This window comes from Chelonia mydas, chromosome 2 (genome assembly GCF_015237465.2).
Source record: "Chelonia mydas isolate rCheMyd1 chromosome 2, rCheMyd1.pri.v2, whole genome shotgun sequence".
NCBI classification, from domain to species: Eukaryota; Metazoa; Chordata; order Testudines; family Cheloniidae; genus Chelonia; species Chelonia mydas.
The window spans coordinates 210,442,615-210,463,328 of NC_057850.1; the positions used below are offsets into that span (position 1 = coordinate 210,442,615).

Consider the following 20,714-nt stretch of genomic DNA (forward strand, 5'->3'; position numbering starts at 1 on the left):
CACACCAGAGATCTCGGTGTATGGGATGTGCCCCAGCCCCTGCTTCTCAGTAGTGACATCGTGGCTCCAAACCTTTACTGGGCACAGAGGATATCCCCCCACCAGCCAGCCATGTCCCTCCGCTATCTAGTGAGTGTTTGGACAGTGAACCAGAGGAGGTGGTCTCACGGTACTCCTCCCCAGCTCCATATGAGAGCCACTACCAGCAGGGTCCAAGAACGTACCCACAGATGGCTCCACCACCACCTCCATCTTGGTACGGCTACCCATGGGCACCCCCCATCAGTCCCTTTGCCTCAATGGCAGTATTGGAACCCTTGGGTGGCACACCAACAGCCTGCCTCGCAGACTTCAAGCCTTGCCTGAGAGCCCGCTAAGCATACTCCCTCGGTGACAGCACCTAGAGCCTTAGAACCACCTCAGGACATGGAGAAATCTGGTATGGAGGAGGATATAACACCAAAGACCATCTCCTCCTCCTCTGAAGCTGTCATGCCTTCCCCCACATCCCCGGCAGATGACTTCTGCCTTTTTCAGGAGCTGGTGAAGAGGGTGGCAGACATCCTCCACATACTGGTAGAGGAGGTCAAGGAATGCACTGTCAGCTCCTTGATATCCTCTACTCTTCTTCATCCTCAAGGATTGCCCTTCCAAGTAATTAGGCCATTTTAGAACCAGCCAAAACAGTATGGCAAATCCTGGCATTGGTGGCACCAACTTGTAAATGGGCGAACAAAAAATATTATGTCTGCACAAAGGAATCAAAGTTCCTTTTTTCCTTCCAGCCACCAAATTCCATCATGGTGGATGCTGTCAGTTCCCACAATCGATATCTCCGGTCCAGGGCTACACGGTATGATAGGAATTGGAAGCCCCTTGATCTCTTTGTCAGAAAGGCATATTCCTCGGCCATTTTATAGTTCTGTATTGTGAGCTATCAGGCACTCACAGCCAAATATGATGATACAAATTACAACAAACTTATTGATTTTATTGACAAATTGCCAGAGGCACATTGGGAGTCCTTTAAGGCCATCATACAGGAGGCAATTAGTAGCAAAAATATTGCTACAATTGGCCCTCAACAGCACCGACATGGCAACTAGATCCATCTCCATGGTGGTGGTGATGTGACTGGCGTCATGGCTCCACTTGTCGGGATTCCCAAAAGAGATGCAGTCCACAGTGGAACATCTTCCTTCTGAGGGCGCGAAGCTCTTCACTGAAAAGACTGACGCCTCCCTTCATACCCTAAAGGATTCTAGTACTACCCTCAGGTTGCTGGGAATCTATACACTGGGGCAAAAGAGACGTTTTAGTCTCCAATCCCAGAATAGGCTATACTCAGCTCAATACCAACTTCAGAGCCATTATGAACCGAAAAGGAAGAAAGAAAATTCCTGAAGCACAGGCCATCTGGTTTGCAAACCTCATCCCAATACCCTGCATCTAAGAACCACCTTTGATGGGTAGGTCAAGGCGCTGCAAGACTTCTTCCCATGACTGACACAAGCGACCATGGTTATATACCGATTGACTGTGTTCCACAATGCCTAGGAACACATAATGATGGGTCTTAGAGATAGTCCAATCCAGGTACTCCATTCATTTCACCTCTATACCCCCTCCACAACACCCTTCTCCATCCTTCTTCAGGGACCCTTCTCATGAGAGTTTACTATGACAGGAGATAGATCACCTCCCCCAGCTAGGAGCCAGAGAACCAGTACCTCAACATCTATGAGGCCAGGGGTCTATCCTCATTACTTCCTAATAACCAAAGAAAACCCATACTGGACCTCAAAGCTCTCAATCTGTTTGTCAAGGCTTAGAAGTTCAAGATGGTCACCTTATCAATGATTATTCCAAAATCGGAACAGGGAGATTGGTTTTCGGCCCTTGACCTTCAGGGCGCATACTTTCACATCTCAGTCCTACTGGCTCACAGGCAATTTCTCAGGATCACTCTGGGGCGCAACCATTATCAATACAGAGTCATCCCCTTCAGGCTCTCATCAGCACCAAGAGAATTTTCTAAAGTTCTCTCAGTAGCAGCCACTCATGTACATTCGCAAGGGATAATGATTTACCGATAACTGAATGACTCTCTTCAGAGCCTGATCTCTCCAGGAGGCTGAACAAACTGTCAACACTACAATACACTTGTTCACAGAACTGGCTTTACAGATCAATACCCAGAAGTCAACACACACTCCAGTGCAATGCCTGGAATTCATAGGGGCTGACCAAATGCTCTACAGGCCAAAGCCCTCCTACCTCAACACAGATTCCCATCCCTGGTTTCACTCATAGACACCATTCCATGCAGTCCACAGATACCGGCCAGACTCTGCCTCCAACTTTTGGGATATATGGCAACAAACACAGCGATGACACCACATGCCAGACCCATATGCAATGCCTCCACCTATGATTTGGTTCAGTTTACAGAGTGAATAGGGACAGGCTGGACAAACCCCTGTCACTGCCCACCAGGATTAAAGACTCCTTAAACTGATGAAAGGACTGGGTCAATGTGTGCAAAGGGATCCCTTTCTCACACACGTCACCATTGTACTCCTTACCACCGACGCATCACTCATATTATGGGGCACGCATTTAAACTGCCTCACAACACAATGATTTATTCACATGGTAGGGAACACCGTCTACAGACCTGTTTGCCGCTTACCAGAACAAGAAATGTCTATGCTACTGCTCCAGGGCGGGGATGGGATAGAATTCTCTGGATGATGCTCTTCTTCTCCCCTGTACAATGACCTTCTTTACCCCTTTCCTCTACTGCCGAAGGTCCTGCTAAAAATAAAAAGGGAAGGCGCTCACATCATCTTGATTGCTTGTACTTGGCTGAGACAGATATGGTACCCTCACCTGACACAGCTTGCGATGTGCTCGCCAATCTCCCTCCACACCTCTTCTCGCAGGACAAAGGGTGTACCCTACATCCGAACTTGGGGATTCTCCACCTCAAAGCATGGCTCCTGCTTGGTTCCAACACCCATAAAGTTCATGCTCAAAGGATGTACAAGACCATTTCTGCAGGTAAGTACAATGTGTGGAGGACTTTCACACATTGTACTTACCTGCAGAAATGGTCCAGGTTTCAGACTTGATGTACATCTCAACAAATCTCACCAATTTCAGCAACTCTTCCACAAATCCTAGACTATGCTTTGACTCTTAAAAAGTCAGGATTATTCGTAAGCTCTCTTAGGGTCCATCTAGCAGCGAAAACAGTCTTTCACCAACCTGATACTCGGGTGCTGTCATACCAAACCACTAAATGGTACCTTAAAGGTATAATAAGCCTCTTCCCTCAACCTTGACTTCCTACCCCCATGAGGGACTTAAACCTGGTACTGAAAGGACTGACTAGGCCTCCCTTTGAACCCATGGCCACCTGTTCACTAACATACCTATCTGTGAAAACGGCCTTCTTGATAGCAACTACCTCGGCCAGAAGAATAGGAGAGAGAGCAGCTCTGATGGCACATCCCCCTTACACAGTATTCTTTCCAGACAAAGTTATGCTCAGGCCTCATCCAAAATTCATCCCTAAAGTAGCCTCCCTGTTTCACATGAATCAATTGATTCACCTTCCAAACATCTACCTAACCCTCCCCAAGACAACAGGGAGGCTATACTTCATGCCCTAGATGTCAGGAGAGACCTGGCCTTCTACGTTAATAGGACAAGGGCCTTCAGGATGTCCCCTAGACTTTACCTCCCTGCTGCAGAAAAATCCAAGGGTTCAGCAATATCAACCCAAAGTGGGTCTTGAATTGCATCAGAAAGCGCTATCAAATTTGCAGCGTGACCCCTCCAGACTTGACCCATACACACCCTACCTCAGAGATCTGTAGAGCAGAAACGTGGACATCCTTTACAGAACGTTATGCAATCACTGTGGATTCCGCCTCTGATGCCGTCTTCGGCTCCACAGTACTGTCATCCGTAACCGACCCTACTCTAAAGTCCCAGCTTTCCAGAAGGGGTACTGCTCAGGAGTGCAGTGAGGCGGTGTGGCCTCCCTCCGACCCAGAAAGGGAGGAACAACCCTCTGTGCCCAAGAGGATGGAGCCAGACTGGTCTCACCCCTCCCACCAGAAGTTGGTAAGCAGAACAGGAAGTATAAAGGGCAGAGCCTGCAGCTCAGTTGGGGCTGAGACACCAAGGGAGGCAGACGTATCCTGCTCACTCCAGGCTGCTGATTCTGCTGCCAAGCCCAGCAACGCCTTGCTCACTGGCGAACCTGTGTCTGCCATGGATTTGCCGGGGCTGCTACCAACCACCTACCTGGAGAAGATGGAGGATGCCCTGTTGGTCCAGGTACACCCTGAGGGGAGGAAGGGAAGTGGCCCAGGGACAGCCGACTTCAGTCTGGGGGCAGAGCTGCCTGAAGCACAGTCAGCGTGTTGCAGCTGAATTCCCTGCTGACCCCATGGCAGAATACTCTGCCACTGTTAGGGCCCTGAATCGGGGCCTGGTGGAGTAGGGTGGGTCTGGTCCCCCCCACCACTCCATCCCTGGGGTGGTAGTCTCCCCTCTCCAGATCAAGAGGCCTGTGTTTGTCTGCCAGAGCTAGGATGTGTGACTACCAGGATTTGCTCTGCCCTGGTTTGTCTGAAGGGCCCAGAGGTAATTGTCTACTGGGTTTGTTCTGCCCCTGCATCGAGGGCACAGAACTAATTGACTGCTGTGTCTGCTCTGCCCCTGTGTAGGGGGCTCAGAGCCTACACGCTCCTGTGTTCGTTCTGCTCCTGCTTAAAGTGCCCAGAACGTATAGATGGCTGTGCTTGCTCTGCCCCTGCATAAAGGGCGCAGAGCTTATACAGTACAGGGTTTGCTCTGGCCCCTGCCTAGTGCACCCAGAGCCTACAGACTTCGGTGTCTCCTCTGGCCCCTGCCAAAAGGGCCCAGAGACCATAGACTTTGTTGTTTGCTGGGCCCGTGCTTAAAGGGCCATGGGGCTATAGACTGTTGGCTGCTCAGCCCCAGCCTAAGAGCCAGAGCATATGGACTCCTGGGTGACCCTCTTTTTTGCCTAAGGGTCGGAACCACTTGGCTATTGGGGGGGTTCATCCCCGTTGGACTGGTCGGGACACTAACGCCTAACTCACTAATTCCCCTGATATTAGGCAGCAATCCCAATGGTATAGTGAGGCGGTGTGGCCTCCTTTCAACCCAGAGTGGGAGGGATGACTGCCACACCACTACAGGGAGTCATCTACAGTGAAGTACCCATAAGGACACTACGCGAAGAAGTTATTCATCTTTGTGGAGTAACCATGGTTCTTCAAGATGCATGTCCAGTGTCCCTATGGATGCTCCACAACCCATCCTTCTCCCCTCTGCTTCAAAGTTCTTGTCTATGACTCTGTGGTAGAGAAGCAACTCAGGAAGATTAGCCTGCATGCCCTGACTAGCCTCTTGCGCTGTCTCTCCTTTTGCGGCACCGTGTGTAGACCCAACAGACACTGCTACAGAAGGTCTCCAATTAGCAGCATAGGGACGCAGATAAACCTATGGTGGAGCACCCTGAGGAACACAGACCTTGAAGAACCATCATTAGTAACTTCTTCTTAGCTATCTATCACTGTGTTTACTTAACCATAAGGTACTCCCTTATCCTCCTATGTGAGCTACATGCCACAAGTGTCACAGTGTGTGGAGTGAGGGGTACTACCAGCTTCCTCAGGACTGCTTCTCCCACTTCTGTGCAGGGGTGAGGGAATGGACAGGCAGAGATGGGGAATGGCTCCAGTGCTTTGGTCAGCAGAGCACACAGGGTCACGCTTCCCTTCCAGATCTGCTTCTGGGGCAATATAACCATCCCCTCTTCTTATAATGGACCAAGAGTAAACTCTCAATCTAGCTCTTAATGTTTAACCCTTTTCCTGTTGCACATGTAGACTCGCTCTTACACTGTTCATGTTGACAAAGTATGTGTTAACGTATATGGGGTACAACTTTACAAGTAACATACAAACCAACCACTAGCATGATGAAGATCATTTTCATAGTTTTTTTAACTTGAATTTTGGGCAAGTTTTGCCATTTTGCTCATGAAATGTTTCAAACAATAAACATTCCTTATATAACTCATTTAGAATTCTGTTAAACTGTTAAATTCTGTAACATTTTTGTAGCAGTGTTTGTAATAAGTTTGTTCAGTTACTGCTACAATATTGGGCCTAGACAGTTTGCATACTATTTCCACATAGGTTTACTTCGGTGCATATAATAACTATGTACATATATGCTTCTTTACATAGTAAATACATATATACCCTTGTAAATAAATCCTTACATATACAGAGACACAGGTCTTGTTTTGTTTTCACTTGTGGCTAGAGATCTCTTTAGAAACTTTGACTGTCTCCCATCCGGTTTTCTTTAAAAAAGAGAGAGAATGAGAGAGAGAGCGTGAGAGCTTTCTTCTGTTTGATTCAATACCATGACATTGTCTGTTCAGTAAGTATCCTCTATTTTCATTTTACACTGATTTGTGCAGAGGCATTAACCTTTGAACTGGATGATTATCATCAAAGTTTCAGATGTTGTTTTTCTTTGCCAGGCGCTCTATTAGTTTTATGATGGTAGCACAATGTTTTCTTGTGTCATCTTAAATTAAAGATCAGAATTATAATGACATGGTTTAAAACAGGAAGAAAATATTCCTATTAGCAGAGAAAAGCATGAAATCAGGAAGTTAATAAATCATCTAGGCGGAATATTGCTAAGTGTTTTTAGATCTGGCATGGCAGATTACCCATCACTTTGTTTGGATGTGCATGTATCCTATTGAATCCAAATGAATGGTCCCTGTACTACTTGTTGTTTTGGGCATGTTCTTCATTGTATCTATTCCTTAATATTTTTAGAATTTTTCTTTTTCTTCCCCACCTCTTCCCACAGTAATATTAGGACAGCTTTCCCCCCTCCCCACCAAAAAAATATTTTGGCTGTTGTCCTTTGTTGCTGGCAGAAGTAATTTAAATTTTATGATCATGGGAAAGTAGTCTTGTGAAAAGCACTTATCTAGACAATACTCAATTTTGTAAATGAATGAAAGAGGCATTGTTGAATATAACCTCCCATTGTACTACAAGGTACTAAAGAGTTTCTGCACAATATACAATATGAATGATAACAAACTGTGCAGCTGTAGCAAAAATTAATCATGATCATCTCATGATGAATACTGTGACATTTGTCTCTGGGAAGAAAAACAAGTGGGCATTCATTAACCTCCTTAAATAAACAAACATATATGCCAGCCAGCAAATCATCACTCATGGGCAGATATTGATGGTGGGATTAGGCTCTAGATCCCACTCAGTGCTCCACCATGCGTGTTCTGACACCCAATTCTAAAACAGTAGCTCCAATCTGGGGAGAGAATTTTCTCACAATTCCTGTTGTTTTTATTAAGAACAGAATTAAATATTTTACCTTTATACAGATCCTTTCATGCCAATTTACTTCACAGTCCATATGTGCCTTTGCTCCAAGAATGGCATGGCATTTCATTGTCCACTCTTGGAAATTAATGGGCCTAGTAGGTTTTAAAAGTTCTTTGAGGGAGAACACTGTATGACAGATGGACAGGCTGTTAACAGTCAGCTGGGACATTGATTTGCTGTCTTCCCATCCATTAGTTCCAAAACCCCCCATCCATGCGTGGGGCATACTTAAAGGCTCCTTAATAGTCAGGTGAAAAATAAAGGAGGGAGGTTAGAGTGCTTAAATCTGAGGCAAATAATGTTTTTGTTGTTTTTCCCCATATAGCAGAGTATTGGTGAAGACCCAATCAGTAGATGGTTCAACCACTCGGTGTAGCATGGTTTCCTTATACTCAGATGCATGCTAAGTATTTCTCTAAATTGTCTGTCTATTCTGAAGATAAAATTAGTTGAGATTTAGAGCAGATTGGCTTATTTACTGGTTGCAGCACTGTTATGGGGGGTGAGAATAAATGTAACATCTTCCCTCACTGATCTTTGGCAGGTTTTGCTTTGCGGATGAGCTTTCTGGAAAAACTCAAGTAATTTATATCTATCTATTGTTGCTCAAGAAGCTGTCATACGATGCAAATAATCTTGCCATTACACTCTCCCTGCCCCACTCTGCCTCTAACTTCCTCTTTTTGGGTGAGGGCTATTGTGAAAATTGTGACAGAAGACCTCACATTATCTAGAGTCCTTATATTTCCTGGCCCCTTCTGGCTGTGGTACACACAACATATACCCATCTTTCTGCTTAAGATCTATTTGCTACTTTAGATGCAGTTGACCGTGAAATATTGGTAACAGAGCTGCAGACCCAAGCAAGGCTGGGAGAATGATGTTTGAGTGGTTCTGAATCCAGCATGTAATGCTGAGTGATAGCTCTCATACTCCAGAGGTTCTCTGGTTAGAGTTCTGAAAGATTCTGTTGTCACGTTTCCTTTTCAGTGTTTATATGAGGCCACTGGGGTGGTATTAAAAGGTTTTGGCTTTGTCATCATCAATATGTGGATGACTCTGTTCTACTTTTTTTTATCCTCATCTAGAAAGTGCTTCCTCCATTTTTTGTTTTGTTTGTTTTTACTACATTTTTGATCCGGCTCCCATCACAGTCAAAATATGGGTTTTCTGGGATTAAAGGTGTTTCTTTTTTTAAATTCTCCCTACTTATTAATTCAGTAATGGGGTAGGTTAATAAACCAGGCAGAATATTTTTTAAAAAAAACAGTGTTTAAAAAAACTCTTTCCTTTTTCACTATCTATAGCGGGGATCAGCAACCTTTGGCACGTGGCCTGCCAGGGTAAGCCCCTGACAGGTCAGGCGGCTTTATTTACCTGCTGCATCCGCAGGTTTGGCCACTAACAGCTTCCACTGGCAGCAGTTCACCGCTCCAGGCCAATGGGGACTGCGGGAAGTGGCGGCCAGCACATCTCTTAGCCTGCACCACTTCCCACAGCCCCCATTGGCCTGGAGCGGTGAACCGCGGCCACTGGGAGTCGCGATTGGCCAAATCTGTGGACGCAGCAGGTAAACAAAGCCGCCTGGCCCGTCAGGGGGCTTACCCTGGCAGGCCATGTGCCAAAGGTTGCTGATCCCTGCTATAGATAGTGAAAAGGGAAAGAGTTTTTTTTTAAAGTAATGCACATTGCAGTGAAAAAAATTGAACTCCTCATACACCTTACAGGGTTCTACATAAACTGTATCAGCTCAGAAGAGAGACCTGGCTGCAATCATGGACAGCTCACTGTGCAGCTCTGGTTCAAAAAAGCTATCGAGGTTCGGATGCATAAGGAACAATAGGGAGAAAAATACAGAAAATGTGAATGCCTGTATATAATTCAATAGTGCAACCTCATCTAGTATACTGTATGCAGAATTAGTCACCCATTTTAAAAAAGGATCCTGCAGAGAGGAGGTTCAGAGAAGAGCAATGAGAATTATGAGGAGCACAGGAAAATTCTTACATGAAAAGAGATTGAAAGACTGAGATTACTTTAGAAAGGAGAATTATAAGAGGGGGACATGACAAAATATATAAAAAAACAACAGAGGATTTGAGAAGGTGAATAAATAGAGAAGGTAGATCAGAGAGCTTCCGTCTCTCAACACAAGAACAATGGGTTATTCATTAAAAGAGAGAGGTGGCAGATTCAAAATTGATAAAAGGATTTTTTTTCACTCAGTACATAATTAGACCATGAAAGTCATTGCCACAGGACTTTGTTGAGGCCAAGAATTGCAAATTTATATAGATAACATGACTAACCAGAGCTATACTAGTTAATGAGGAAAAAAAAGAATGTTGGAAGGGATAAAAAACTCGTGTTTCAGCCTTAAACCAATTTCTAACTATTAGGGATGAGGATAACACCTTCCTGATGGAGGTAGATTATCCCACATCTGCCTACTGTATGGTTCTTGCATCTTCCACTGAAGCACCTGGGGTCTGATCCAGTATGAAAGTTCCTATGTACTAATATTGCTTTGGTTCCTTAGCTAAAATAAGGCAACACATTCATATAGATAACCCTAAAATGCCAACTTCAAGAAATGGTAAAGAACTAAAAGTTAGTAGATCAGCCCCTCTTTGTTTATCATCCTTAATGTAATGTAGAATTTCAGGGCTGGTCTGCACTGGGAACTTACGTTGGGATAGCTGTGTCTCTCAGTTGTGTGAAAAATCTACACCCCTGAGATACAGAACTATGCCAGCCTAGCTCCTGGTGTTTAGATAGTATTGGGTTCATGGAAGAATTCTTCTATTGACCTACCTGCCACCTCTCAGGGAGATGGATTATGTATGCTGAAGGGAGAACCCCTCCTGACAGCGTAGGTAGTGTCTACATTGAAGTGATACACAGCAGTGCAGCTGCAGCATTGCACCTGTGCTGCTGTAGTGGTGTAAGTCCTGACATACCCATCGAGATGCAGAGCAAAGTAGCTAATGCGAGGGTATGTCTGCACTAGAGATGTAACTACCACCTCAGGTAGACAAGCCCACTGTAACCCTGAGCTAGCGCACTAAAAATGGAAGTGTAGCTGCAGAGGTACAAGCAGTGGGACAGGCTAGCCACCAGAGAATGTACCTAGGGTTTCCGATGGGATTGTACTCAGACGGCAAGCCCATCCTTATGCCTTCGCTGCTATTTTTAGCATGCTACTCGATAAAAGCTATTGCAGGTATGTCTGCCCGAGTTAGAAATTACACCTCCAGCTGTAGTGTAGACATACCCTAAGAGGCACAGAGTAGAACTTGTAGGGGAGCAGGGCTGTTCTCCCAACACTAGGCTGCTATGGGGGCTAGAGAGATCTCCAGCATAACATAGCTAGCTCTGGGCCGACAGCTAAGCTTGTGAGGTGCTCTGCAGGAGACAGCCTTGTGGCTGTCTTCCACAGTTCTTGCACTGGAGGAATCCTCTACCAGCTGTACAGGAACTTTTATGCTGCTCAAGCCCTTTTATGCTGTGTAAAGGGGCTGGAGCAGGAGTTAGGATCTTGCCCCAGAAGTCAATGAAAAAATAAAATCCACAAGTCTTAGGTGAAAGAGTAACTAAGGAGGAAAAACTAACACCAATAAAAGGTTAAAACGCGTCACATTATTTGACAGTATACTCTAAAATATAAAGAACTTTAGCCTCTGCATGGCGCCAAACAAAAAAAGCCCTCACAGGAGCAAGTCTCAGAGCCCAGGTCTACAGACTCGGCTTAGTGTTACAGTACTAAAACTAACTGTGTAGATATAACAGCTCTGGCTCTGAAGCCTGGGGAGTGGATTGGGCTTCAGAGCACAAGCTCTAGCCAGTGTTGGAACATCTACACAGGTGTTTTTAGTGCCAGAGTACAAAGCCCCACAAGCCTGAGTCTGTCAACCTAGGCTCTGAGACTTGTTGCCGCAGGGACTTTTTTTTGTCCATGGTAGACATTCCCTGTGTCTGTTCTTCTTCTAAGAGATCACTGTTTCATACACAGTTAAATCTGTATATCTGAATAGTTTATTTACTACTGTTGGTATTTCTTAGTGATTTAATCCTGAATTAATGTTCTTTTTAATACATAGGAGGCTTTATTGAATTCAGAGCTGGAAATAACGACTCAGTCTGCCACTACTTTTGTTTCTCCTAAGTGCCCAGAGTTTTTTGGCAGCAGTCTCCCTGCTGAATCGTAGCCATGTTATTCATTTCAGAACAATGGAAGAATTTGAATGTAATCAAAAGGGAAATCAGCTTGAGGGAAAATAAATGTAACAGACCTCTAGTATATTGGGAATTAAAGTAGGGAGTAATAGGTGAGAAAATACCATAAAAGGGAAAAAAATGACAATAAGTCAAAGCTGATAAGAGGCAAAATAGGAGGAATAGAAAGGATGGGAGGGAGGGGGGGAGAGGGACACTAACCAAAAAGATGGCTTGACTTGAATTTACTTTATTTATCAGGCATCTTGCTATACTGTGTCTGTAGAAGTAGCAAATATTAGTTCTTGTTAAATCTGAGCTCTGATGAATACATTGAGTTTATTGTGAATGAAACGTACTCCACTGTGAAATCTCATATTAGACTTGTAAACCCCATGTCATTGCCTTCCTGTATTTGAACATAAAAGGCAGTTGAAGTAGTCCAGGATTAAATGTTTAATTTGTGGAATGATGTCTCAGAATATGTGAGAAGATGTCCTGGTGTGAAGCTCACATTTCTGTTAGTTTTCCTTTCTAGATTGGCTAGATGTCCTAGGTTTTAATTAATTAATGTACATGTATTATTGTTTTGCCTCGGACCTCCACACATGGGCCAGGACCCCAGTGTGCTAGGTACTGTACCAACACAGAACAAAAATACAGTTTTGAAAGGCAGCCCCAATATCCTGGACAGTTCTAATGTTCTAGTTCCGGTTTCAGTAGAACTGGCTAGGCAGCCTGCAAAGCCATTTCTTTATTCTTTCTTCCTATTCCCACTGGTAATTGGTGTTGGGCCCAGGACAGTGTGACGAAAACCCCAGTAAAAGATGTAAAATCCCATAATTGTATGACTAACCTTTTTCTGCTGTACTTCAAATAGTTCAGTAAGCAACATGAGAGCCCCAACAGGCTATTCATTTGTGTAAGTGTACACAAGTGTATCTGTGTTTTAGCTTAATCGCCCCCCCCCCCCCCCCGCAATAGCTTTAATTCGGGGTAAGTAATCCAGGGTAAGCATCAGGAGACATTATGCCTCAAAGACACTTGGTGAGTGGATAGGGCTCAGGATGGAGGGAGCTTGCTGGCAGAAGCTGCTGTCTCAACTTGCTGATCAACTTAAAAAAGCAGTGTACTTCGAGTGGGGTCAGCGTACTTAAAGGGGCAATGTGCATCTCTCTCTCTCTCTCTCTCTCTCTCTCTCTCTCTCTCTCTCTCTCTCTCTCTCTCACACACACACACACACACACACACACACACACACACACACACACACACACACACACACACACACACACACACACACACACACACACAGTGTGTGTCTGTCTCTCTCTGCCATGCTGTCTCCCCTCCCTCCATTCATGCTGCCTTGTAGAGCGTGAGGCTACATTAACAACAATGTGTTAACCCTTGAGGGCTCAGCCAAGTGGTAGTTCATCATTTAGCAGTAAGGCATTCCCTGGAACCTAACCCCCCCTATTTACAGCAATTCTTATGGGGAAATTGGATTTGCTTCATATCGTTTCGCTTAAAGTCGCATTTTTCAGGAACATAATTACGATGTTAAGTGAGGAGTTACTGTAATTAGTTTGTTTTCAATTAATTTGGGATGTTTGTGTATGGAAGGTGGAAAACTGAAAAACAAGATTACAATCTGGTTTCAGCTCTAACTCCAGAGGGACTAGAGCTCAGTCACAGTCACAATCGTGTTTTGGGCTGAGCCTTATTTAAAGAAATACACAACCTTGGAAATTTAAATCTGTTGCTCCATTAGTTCCCCCTTCAGTCAGAATGCAGTACTGAGACTTATAGGCAGTGATGAACTGCCAAAATCTTAACAACCAGTTCCCTCTTCACCCCACGAGGGGGTCGTGGCCCACCCCCGCCCCCGGGGACTCCTGCCCCATCCAACCCCCGTGTTCCTTGATGCCCCCACCTCCAGCCCCCCTGCCCCATTCCCTTCCCTGACTGTCCCCAGAACCGGGCAGGAGGGTCTCGTGGGCCACCGTAGTGGGTTCCCACCCTGCCCCTAAGAGCCAGAGGGACCAGTCCTGGGGCAGCTCCCAGGAAGCATCCGGCAAGTCCTTCTGGCTCCTAGGGGCGGGGGAGCAGGGGGAGCGGCCGCTCCCCCCCACTGATCACATCAAAAGTGGCGCCTTAGGCACCAACTCCGTGGGTGTTCTGGGGCTGGAGCACCCACGGGGAAAATTTGGTGGGTGCACAGCACCCACCGGCAGCTCCCCGCCCCGCGCCCAGCCTCAGCTCACCTCCACTCCATCTCTGCCTTCTCCCCTGAATGCGCCGTCCCGCTCTGCTTCTCCGCCCGCCTCCGCTCCAGCTCGCCTCCACCTCCCTGGGCCTGAGCGCGTAGCCGCCACTTGCTTCTCAGCCCGCCCAGGCTTTGCGCGTGAACAGCTGATTCGCAGGAAACCAGGGGCGGGGGAGGCGGGGTGGAGAAGCAGAGCTGGGGCCAGGCGGGGAGCTGCACCCACCAAATTTTCCCCGTGGGTGTTCCAGCCCCGGAGCACCCACGGAGCTGGAGCCTAAGGCACCACTTTTGGCCAGTTGTTAAATTTAGAAGCCCTTTTAGAGAGGGACAACTGGTTCTAAAAGGGCTTCTAAATTTAACAACCGGTTCCAGCGAACTGGTGTGAACCGGCTCCAGCTCACCACTGCTTGTAGTTCTTGAAATCCAATATGTCTTTTCCTGCTGCTTGCAAAATGAAAGAAAACTCTTGATAATGGCAGTTTGCAATTAGCTCTAATAGTCTATCTAATTTGCTCAAAGAAAAGCAAATGTTGAAACAAGATACTCCAGTTAATTTGCTTTTATCCTGCCTCTTTTACTAATTGTTACAGGCTCCAGCGCCTTGCAAAAGGCAAAGGCTTATTTGACAGTAAAAAGATTTCCTGTCCATGATTTATGATGCTAGCAATTATTTGTCAATAGTTAGATGTAAATAGTGTAAATTTTAAATAGGGAAGGGCGTTAGGATGTAAAAAAATAACAGAATGGGTTAGTAAGTCAGCTTGCTTTTAATTCTTAAATCTAGCTAAATAATATTAGCAGCCAGTACAAAGCTCTCAGTATTGTCAGTTGGCTTACAGTATTATTTTGACGATGCTTGTATTGTGGCCAATAAAAAAGGAGGACTAATCCGTTTTACAGTTATTATAAAAATAGATTCATTTTATATTCTTCTTAACCACTTGCTTGTCATTTAGCCCTGTTATTCATGCACTTTCTTTTGTCTATGAAAAAAAATTAAAAATGAATAATAGGAATAGTAACATGATAGAAGTACAGTTGAGCCATCTTCAGCTGTATTTTCATCTGCGTCAGTCTGGGGTCATATTTTGGATATGGAAATGAGGATATTTGTGTCAATAGTGTTTGATCTTCTCCTAGAAGTGGACAAGGGTACAATGTCCATTCTCTTAGACCTATCAACAGACTTTAATATAATGGATCTCAATGAAATTTTGTGGAAATGGATTCTTCATTGGATTCAGTTTTTCATCCCAAACAAGTGCTTAAATTTAAATTGAGCTGTTGGCAATTTTCTGTCTGAAAGATTTTCCAGGATAAAATCCAGTTTCTGCTCAATCAATTTTTTTCTGATGGAAAATCTAAAAATTTGTTTTTCCATCACGTAAATGTGTATGAAATATTTAATTTCACATCAGTTCAACCCAAATGAGAATATTTTGTTTTGTTGAATTGACCAAAAAATTTTGCTTTAAATCAGGTCAGTAAAACATTAAATTGCATTTCCCTATCAGCGCATTGCCTTATAGGAGTTGTAGTTCAGGTCCCCATGTGGGGTCCGTTCTGCTGAGCTCCCTGAGGGACTACATTTCCCACAATGCAATATGCTCTGTGGTGAGGAGTTGTCTGGCCCATGGTGCCTGGCCTACTGGGAGGAATTGAGGCATCAGGCTACTGATCTACAGCTCCCATGGGGCAATATGCTGAAGTGGAAGAACATGGCTTGATGTTGAAATGACTTGAAACTGTGCCTATTGGGTCATTTCAACAAAATAAAATGAAACATTTTGATTTTGGGAATGTCAAAAAAAGTTTTGTTTCAGTTGAAAATGTTGAAATAAAATGTTTGACATTTCCATTGTGAAATTTTTCAGAATTTCCATTTCACAAAATAATTCAAAAATGCAACTTTTTGTCCTGGTTTGAGACAAAAACGTATGTTGAAACGTCAGATGGGATGGAAATTCTGAAGTTTTCTCAGCTCTAATTTTAACATGTGTTTAATATAAAAGTAGTCATATATATATATAAATAAAATATTGGGTTAGTGCACAATATTCTTCCCTCCCGTTTTGAAGTATATAGGATTTGACAGCTACATTTCGAGCAGTTTTTCGGCTAGACGTCAAAGTCAGTTATATGCATTACAAGTTAACAAACTAAAGCAAATGTTGTATGCAGTGTTGTTGTAGCCATTTTGGTCCTGGGATATTAGAGAGACAAGGTGGTGAGATAATATCTTTTACTGGACCAACTTCTAAGCTTTAACACTTACACAGAGCTCTTTTCAGGTGACCTGATGAAAAGGGACCTGAAGAACAGCTTGTGTAAGCTTGAAAACTTGTCTGTCTCGCCAACAAAAATATGTCCAGTAAAAGATATTACCTTACCCACGTTGTTTCTGTAAAGCAAATGTTCACATTTTGGAAGGGTTGGTGCTCATCTGCAAAGCCAACTGAAAGTCCCAGAAGAGGCTCAGGCTATGCATTGTGGGTATATTTAGGCTTCCTCCGCTAATCAGTTCAGATACTGATGTTGACATCACCATAAGAGGAAACATTTCACACAACCTGACAGCTGGAGCCAAGCTATAACAAATGTAGTGAAACAATGGAGAAGACAAATCTAAGGATTGTAATATTCAGTTGTTTAGAAAGGGACAGTCACTTCCCCAGAGAGAAAATTATTGTAAACATTCAACTGCATGTGTATGAAGTTTGCTGTTCATTCACCTTGTAGTCAAAGGGGAAGTTAGTTAAGGGCCATCTCCTGCCACGCTCTCATGTGCAGAATTTCCAACATTATGAAAGCTTTGAATGAAAGTCAGTGTCAGGATCTGGCCTATTAATATGGAAGAACAAAAGATGAACCAAACTACTTGATTTCAGAGTAGCAGCCGTGTTAGTCTGTATTTGCAAAAAGAAAAGGAGTACTTGTGGCACCTTAGAGACTAACAAATTTATTTGAGCATAAGCTTTCTTGAGTGTAGCTCACAAAAGCTTATGCTCAAATAAATTTTAGTTTCTAAGGTGCCACAGGTACTCCTTTTCTTTTTACTTGATTTTAGTAAGACACTTGGTGTGTTTACAAGCACCTGTTTTCAGGGATGTCATGGGATGATGCATTCTATGGAGGTCTTTGGTGAACTAAGAAATACCAGATGATTTTACAAAGTAGAGAAATACCTTCTGAAAAATGCTCCTTTGCTGATGTTAAATGCTCCCAACTACCTGCTTAGTATAGGCATTCAGGATGTATGTCTGGGCTCAACTCAGTTTTCACTTTAGCCTTACAGTTCACCCTTAATATATTTATACTTTTCTCACATTTTTTTCTCTCTCTTTCATTTGTAACTCTGTCCAGTGTCCTACTTGAAATGATAAGTTCATAGGGTAGGATTCTGGACTCTGCTGAAGCCCCTGTAGGGCTCCTGTAGAAGTGTACAGGTGCTGTGAAAGCCCCAAAGCCTGGTGGGATAGAACTGCCCTCCTCAGGTACTGCATAGAGCACTGAAACTAGAACTACGCAGACCCCCCCTTGCAAGCCTGGTTTAGAGGGTGTGCCATGGGCGGGGACAGGAGAGGAATACTCATAGCCTATGCTACTCCGGGGATTCTTGGGTGTCCTGGACTGCAGACCACCCATAGGCAGCTTGAGGGGTGGAATGAAGAGAGGATTCATAAAGTAGAACAATTTCTGGCTGCTCCACCCTACTCCAGGAGCTACGCCAGCTACACCAGATTATTATAGGCTACACCAGCTCCTGGAGAAGCCCATAATAATTAGGTAAAAAGGTAACTTAAATCCATCTTTGTCCTACTTGCCCTTGTGGAGATACAACACTGAATCCTAGCCATATGATTTAGGTCTGTATTTTGTTCTCCCACATTACTCAGTAGATAATCTGCCACTGATCCACACCAAAGCTGCTGTGTAGTTAAACAGCAATTCTGTGCATGAAACTATGACAAGGTAGGCCCCTAATTAAATTCCCCTAGGATCAAACATGGCTGAAGAGTATATTTGTTTGTCTGCTCTTTATGCATACTTTCCACTCGAATATTATTTGCTAGAAAAGTGCCATTAATATCCGTAGGGAGCTCAGGAGGGGAATGGTAGTCTAGCACCTTTCATCCAGAAGGAGCCACAAACACTGTACATATAAGAATCCACATGGAATATGGCTCTTGTTCACAGTCATTAAAAAGTGTTTCCATGCAGAATCAATACATATGTACCTGCTGTTAGGAACACAGAAATTGCCATACCCAATCTGACCAGTGGTCTATATAGTTCAGTGCCTGATACTTCAAAGGAAAGTGCAAAAAATCTCATAATGGTCCATTATAGAATAATTTTTTCCCCAAGGGAAGTTTTTCATATTCCCCCATAAGTTAGTAGTTGTCTTTTATGATGACGCAGAAGCATATTCATATAAAATATGTGTTCATTCCTAACATAGCCATCATAAATGTTGAATCCTTTTTAAAATCATGCTAAGATCTTGGCCTCAGTTGAGACCCCCTTCTTTTTCTGCTATATCTTGTGTTAAATAAAATAACCAGCAATGAATATAGTATTCCTGGGAAGGGCATGCCATTGATTTGTGTAATGAAATTACAATATTTTCAGTGTTATTTTCTATACCATTCTAAATATATCAAAACATTTGTTTGCTTTTTTTACTGTTGCTATACACTGAGCAGAGTGTTACACTGAACTATCTATATGTCACTGTAGATCTTTTCCTGACTGGTTACAGTTAAATCAAAACTGAGTAGCCTATATTAGAACAAGTATGATGAATATGAATTATTATAACTATGATTAAAGAATTGGTATTATGACCAGTCTAGTCAAGATGCTGTTTTACTTGAGTTTTGCTGTTGATTTTTTTTTTCTTATTGTGAATCAAACTATAAAGCAAACGGGTTAACTTTTCTCTGTAGAATAATTTTTTTCAAAAGTACAGAAGTCCCCTTTCCAAAGTTATGTAGGCACTTAGGAACATAAGTCTCCCTGAAAGTCTATATAACATTGTGAGTGAAGCCAACCTCAGACAGAGTTGAAGCAGATAGATTGCCTTAGGAAAAGGGAATTGAAGGCCACATTTATGCTCCATTTCATAGTGTGGGCTATATCTTGATACAGCCACAACAACTCCCTTCAGACTCCTACAGATTATGTTATGTCTCTGTGGCAACTATATCAATTGCTTACATGGAAACGTATTTAATGTATTTGTAGCTGTCTTTTAAAGTAATTGATCAGCTGCCACTGAGGAGGAGCCAGCACTGTCTGACCAGCCATTTTCACATTGTGAGCACCTCTGATGCTGATCATTCCTTTTTCCAAAAATGCTAAACAAACCAATGTGGAACTAAAAACAAAACAAAAAAGTCATGGAAACTGTGATTTGTTTTCATTTATTTTATTATCATACTGTGAAGACTGGTAGGTAAAAATTTATATTTAACATTTGACCCCAGTATTTCTTTAAAACATTATTGCTTTTTCTCTCCCTAAAAAGCAGTGTGCTATACGGTATTTGACTGGCCATATCCACAAAATCTTACTCACCCAATTCTTATTTAGACAATTAAAGTCAGAGGAAGCTTTGTGTGAATGAGGACTTACAAGATGTGGCCTAACATGTCCTCAAAATAATCCGCAGTTCTCAGCAGAAATAAGCGCTTCCTAAGTGTGTTCATTGTTCAGTTCAGGGAATAGCATATTCGTCTGGGATTCATAACTGCTTGTGAACACAGGTAATTAAAAACTTGCTGCTCTTTTACAGCTTTTGCCAACAAGACAAGTTGCCAATTACCTTCCAGTCCTGTGTGATCACTAAGGAGTGCCAGGTGTCGGAATGGTCTGAGTGGAGCCCCTGTTCCAAAACATGTTTTGATATGACATCCCCTAAAGGAAATCGTACAAGAACACGGACCATTAAGCAGTTTCCTATTGGCAGTGAAAGTGAATGCCCAGAACTAGAAGAAACAGAGCAATGTAGCTCTCAAGGAGATGGTGTGGCGCCGTGTGTTACGTAAGTGTTAATGTGTACCCCACCCCATCAGAATGAATACTGTACTTCCAGTGGGAGAGTGCAAGACATTGATAATGATTTGATTGGCAGTACAAATAAATTTAAAAGAAAATACTAGGGTTTGGTTGATATGTGTGCATATTCAGCGATCCCACTAAAGCTAACATTTGCATTTAGTTGCAGTTGTACTGAAGTTACTTCCTACTCTAAATATAGAGAAATAACTCACTTGACTTTGTAAATGCTGACTTCGTAAATGTGAACATGTATATACACACTGGTACACTTATATGCACTGCTTTGAACCAGCTTTAAGGGCATAGTAAAACCAATTTATTGATTCAGTGGTTATTTTTCCCACAGATCATTCCTTCTAGAATCCATTATTGTTTGAAGTACAGGGCACACAATCACATACCAAGTGACTTACACAGTAAGAAGCTGGTATGTATTCCTTGAGTAGCCAAACTCCTATCTGACTTCATTGGGAGTTTAGGCTGATTAAAGAAGGCAAGACTGAGCTCTAAAAGGGGAAGAGGCTAAAAGTGGTAATAAATAAATTTAGTTATGTTTAGATGTAGGAAGTTTGACAGCAAGCAAGTACTTTAGATTCAGGAGATTGCTTTCATCATTAGCATCTAATTGAGATTAATATTAATAGTCACAACTGTGCTTTTTCTTTATCTGCCTGAAAAGA

General features: G+C 43.3%; 1 protein-coding gene across 8 annotated transcripts in view; it reads left to right on the forward strand.

Annotated features, from left to right (window-relative positions):
* The window catches only part of THSD7A (thrombospondin type 1 domain containing 7A), a 522,569-nt gene that overhangs the window by 328,324 nt on the left and 173,531 nt on the right, over positions 1-20,714 (forward strand). For all 8 annotated transcript variants that reach the window (XR_006289020.1, XM_043541145.1, XM_037890601.2 and 5 more), the window contains one exon: positions 19,769-20,017. Coding sequence is in view for 7 of the 8 variants with exons in the window: in XM_043541145.1 (XP_043397080.1) it covers positions 19,769-20,017 (249 nt within the window). In the remaining variant the exon portion in view is untranslated. The remainder of the gene's footprint in view (positions 1-19,768; positions 20,018-20,714) is intronic.